At 31.5% G+C, this 4621-nt stretch overlaps 1 protein-coding gene across 1 annotated transcript; it reads left to right on the plus strand.

The window, feature by feature from the left end:
* Positions 1–399: 399 nt before the first annotated feature.
* On the plus strand, positions 400–3071 carry LOC111914924 (soluble inorganic pyrophosphatase 1). Its single transcript, XM_023910634.3, has 9 exons — positions 400–558; positions 1362–1503; positions 1584–1612; positions 1706–1771; positions 1853–1960; positions 2046–2111; positions 2193–2313; positions 2563–2644; positions 2800–3071. Exons 2-9 carry the CDS (start codon positions 1371–1373, stop codon positions 2840–2842), a joined length of 648 nt encoding a protein of 215 aa, XP_023766402.1. The 5' UTR covers positions 400–558; positions 1362–1370; the 3' UTR covers positions 2843–3071.
* The last annotated feature ends 1550 nt before the right edge of the window (positions 3072–4621 follow it).

Consider the following 4621-nt stretch of genomic DNA (forward strand, 5'->3'; position numbering starts at 1 on the left):
AGATCTATATCAAAAGTAACCAATGAATGTATCAATGGAAGATATGTTAGAGACATTAGACATATGGGTGACTATATAACCGAATCAGAGACTTCTAATTGTGGTGTCAAACAGTTTGAATCTGTTCGAGTCGAATCCAACCTCTTACCAGACCTAATAAGAAACATATCAAAGTACCAAACACATCCTTAGAAAATTAATACTCAAAGACCTAATATCTATCCTATTTTTGGTAATATTTAAATTAGTATTTAAAATGTTAATTTTGATTTTAATCCATAAATTCTACAAAATAGATACCGAAAAACACGGGGGTGTAAATAAAATTTAAACATAGTATAGGGTGGTTGGTGTAAATACTTGTGAATCCCGGTGGACAGAGACAGTTTTCCCCTGCAAAAATGCAAAATCGGTGGGAAACATATAGATACACAATACTTGTATCCATATATGCTCATCACGCACAACCCCCAATATCCTCGCCTTAATTCGTACGCACATTTTTCGTTAAATCTCTAGATCTGCTCCTCATTTTCTCTTCTCCACGGATTATTTCAGGTTTGTTGATTTTTATTTTATCTAATGCACTCGAAGTTCGATTTCAGTTCATTATATGCTGTTTCAGTTGTGACTTGTGAATTATGAGTTGTAGGAATAGTTATGTGCTTTTTTCGATCGGTTTTATGGAGTTCGAGATTTGATATAGAGTATTCTTTCTGTTCGATTTCTTATTTTTGTTCTAGTATTGTTTATCGTGTTAGATTTACGTCTTCAGCTCGACGTTTCACTACAAAATAGCAGAAAGAGTTAAGTTTATCTTTGTATCTGATTTATGTTTCTCTCCTACATATGTGGTTATATTAACAGAAAAAAGTTTGTAGTAATACTCGACCTGGGCAAAGATCATATAATATGTTTTGATACTTGTGTATGTCGATCTTCATTCTCGTTCTCTTGCCCTCCTTTTAGTATTCAAAAGTTTCTCATTCGATAAGTTGTACACTCAGATTCTAGATAGCCATTTCGTGAATGCTTTTTTGATCAAGTTTTCTATAATCATCTTTAGACTCTGTATTTATGGTACTGATTTAATTGGAGTTATTTTGATTTTGGGGATCTTGACTGATTTCGATCGGGATCCCTAGTTGCTTTCGACAGAATATTGTGAGAAAGTAACCAATCCCAAAAAAGTACTCAAATGAAAACAATGGATTATGTAGATGCAATCAGATCACTATCATTCTGAATGTATGTTGTAAATTATTGAAAAATGTGATCTTACAACTGTTCTTGTTTTACACGCTTCTGTTTTGTGATTTTTTTTTCCTGTAATCTCATTCTTGGTTTTCCTGAATGTGTAGCTTGCAAGTATGACTACACCTACTGAGGCTCCAAAGAAACGTGAATCTTATCAGTCTTCACGTCCTCCTCTTAATGAAAGAATAATTTCATCCATGAGCAGAAGATCAGTTGCTGCACATCCATGGCATGATCTTGAAATAGGTACTTCTTTTCATTTCATTTCATTACTTCTTGATTTCTTACAACATTCAAGAACTGACTTCCTCAATCTTCCAATTCAGGACCTGATGCCCCAACCATCTTCAACTGTGTAAGGATATAAATTATAATTCAGTTTAGATCAAACCCCAGATTACTGAAATCAATGGGGTAAACCATTTACTGAAACGTGTTTATTCTTTAGGTGATTGAAATTAGCAAGGGGAGCAAGGTGAAGTATGAGCTTGACAAAACTACAGGACTTATCAAGGTAATGAAAGATTTCAGCTGTTATAACTTATAACAATTAAAGAATTAATGTTCACCCTAGTTACAAATTTGTTTTTATCAGGTTGATCGTGTTCTATACTCATCAGTTGTGTACCCTCACAATTACGGTTTTGTCCCTCGTACTTTGTGTGAGGACAACGACCCACTTGATGTCTTGGTCATCATGCAGGTATTTCAACATTTCAAAGTTTTCTAATTTTTAATAAATTTATATATTTGCTACAATTTTAAGGAGGTTTTGCACACACATACAGGAACCCATCCTGCCAGGTTGTTTCCTACGTGCCAAAGCAATAGGTGTCATGCCCATGATTGATCAGGTATTCATATGGTCTAACAAATTTACACTTTTGCCCTTATGTCGATCAAACATGTTTACAAACATTTTTGGGTTTCATCAGGGAGAAAAAGATGACAAGATAATTGCAGTTTGTGCTGATGATCCTGAGTATAGGCATTACACTGACATCAAAGAGCTCCCACCACATCGTTTAGCTGAGATCCGTCGTTTCTTTGAAGACTGTATCCTTTCAGAACTAAATTGTATATAATATTAACTATCATATATATATATATATATATATATATATATATATATATATATATATATATATATATATATATATATATATATATATATATATATATATGTGCAAAAAAAGACATGAATGCCCTCATCCTATCATTGAAATAGCTCTAGAAAGCTTGTCCATTTGTTGTACAAAAATGTTGTTGAAGATGCAAATATTGTTTAACTTAACAAATGATAAGATAAAAAGAACGAGAATAAGGAGGTCGCTGTTGATGATTTCTTGCCAGCTGATAAGGCAATCGAGGCAGTCAGTCATTCGATGTACGTAAAAATCAATTTTTCATGTGTGATATTTGATAAAAAAAATAGATAAATGAGTTGTTAATATTTACTACTAGAAAACATATTGGATATGTATTCTAATTAATTAAATCATAATTCAACAAAATTTATATGTATATTCTTGTTTTATGAAGGGATCTGTATGCGGATTACATTGTGGAGGGCTTGAGGCGGTAGATTTACAATATGACTAAGGGGGCTTATGAGAGAGACTTTATTTTTTTGCTTAATCAAATCATATTGGTAGATAATCTTGTCCTATTATGCATATGCTATTATATGATATGATGGTAAACAAACCAAACTTGATGTGATCATTATATTTGTCTTTTGTCGTGTCTTTTTGCATACCAAATTACATGTAAAGGTACACCTTATTAAACAAGAAATTTGGTGCTTATTTTCATTTGGTTTCATCACACCTCAATAATGCACTCTAATCTCCTATTCCTGGGAAATTACGTGTTCTCTGTTTTCATTTTTCATGATATTGGCTTTTGTGTTTCGTGTTCTCAGCTGTTATATTCATATTCTTGTTACAATGTGTTTTCCAAGTTTGTAAAAGTCACTAAGCCGTAGACCGTAGTATGCCATTAGGGACTAGGTGGCCTAGTTGGGTGACACTACCTTCCTTGTAAAGCAATTAATTTCGAAAATTTAAATACGACTGATATCTTAACAAAATAGGAAAATGATAATAAAAATAGTTTTAAAAATCAAAAGTTCATAAACCTTTGATTTGTATTCAAGAACAAAATCTCAAAACAGTTTGTAAAAGACACACTTCGTAAATTAGAGGATGCTTGACTTTCCTTTTTAGATGTCTTTTGAGACTTTTGGTTTTTTTTTAAAAAGTCAAAAGTTTAAAAAAAAGTTGTTTGGTAATTTCAAAAGTTTTTTTAAATTAGTTTTTTTGAGAAGAAGAAGAAGAAAGTGAGTTAAGAAGTGACCAATATGTGATTTTTAGCAACCTTTTTTTTTTTTTTTTTTTTTTTTTTTTTTTTTTTTTTGTTTTTGTCCCTTCAAAAGTTTATATAAACATATTTTAAAACCAATCTTTTGGAAAAACACATGAATCAAAAAGTTTTTTTTTTTTGGAAAAAGACTTTTTAGTTTAAAAAGTTATCCCAAACACCCCTAGAATTCAAATCTTTTCATTCACAATCAAAATATACAAAAAAGAAAACAAGGATTACAAAACAAACAACTTTACACTCTTACATGAATGAATGAAAAATGGCGGATTCAACACGCACAGACGCACTAAAGCACTTCCAGTTTGCTTGCAATTTAGCCATCTAACTTCATAAGCTTTCAACTTTAGCCAACAGCTGCAAAATTGTCCCTTTCAGCCCCTCAACTTTCATCAATTATCCAAAGCAACCCTAGACTCTGCACTAGCCATAGATATTTAATCTTTTAATACTCTCCCTCAATCTTAACAGTTAAAGAGACCTATTAAATTCAATTTTTCAGCATGAAAATTATGTTCATAGGAGTTCAAAAATTTAGTAAAGCTATTAAGTGTTTGAAGTAGAGTATCTATTTTAACAATTTTAATAACTCAATAAGCAATATTCTCTTACAAATATGCATATGCACCTCTATATGCTTATTTCTTCATGAAGAAATGGATTAGAGGCTAGTAAAATATATGACATGTTATCAAAGAACACCTTTCCAGTTCTTTAAATTTAACTCCTAAATCAATTTCAAAACCTAAATAATTTTACAAGTTACAATAGCAAGATCTCTATATTCCGATTCAATCAACAAGATCTCTATATTCCCAATTCAATCAATGATCTAGAAACAATGGAGTGGATTTTAGTTTTTCCAAGTGATTAAGGAATGTTCCAAGAAAAAGACAAAATCCACCTTCTAGACAGGGGCGTAGCTACGTACACTCAAAGGTAGGTCCTAGAACCTATCTTTTTTCTTTTTTAATACAATAAT

The sequence above is a fragment of the Lactuca sativa genome, chromosome 1 (genome assembly GCF_002870075.4).
Source record: "Lactuca sativa cultivar Salinas chromosome 1, Lsat_Salinas_v11, whole genome shotgun sequence".
In the NCBI taxonomy this organism is placed as follows: Eukaryota; Viridiplantae; Streptophyta; class Magnoliopsida; order Asterales; family Asteraceae; genus Lactuca; species Lactuca sativa.

Bases quoted from the DNA above. Each gene is read 5' to 3' on its own strand.
- LOC111914924 (XM_023910634.3), top strand. From the start codon at position 1,371: ATGACTACACCTACTGAGGCTCCAAAGAAACGTGAATCTTATCAGTCT. The intron at 2,314-2,562 runs GTATCCTTTCAG...ACAAATGATAAG, and splicing joins CCGTCGTTTCTTTGAAGACT to ATAAAAAGAACGAGAATAAG. The intron at 2,645-2,799 runs GTACGTAAAAAT...TGTTTTATGAAG, and splicing joins GAGGCAGTCAGTCATTCGAT to GGATCTGTATGCGGATTACA.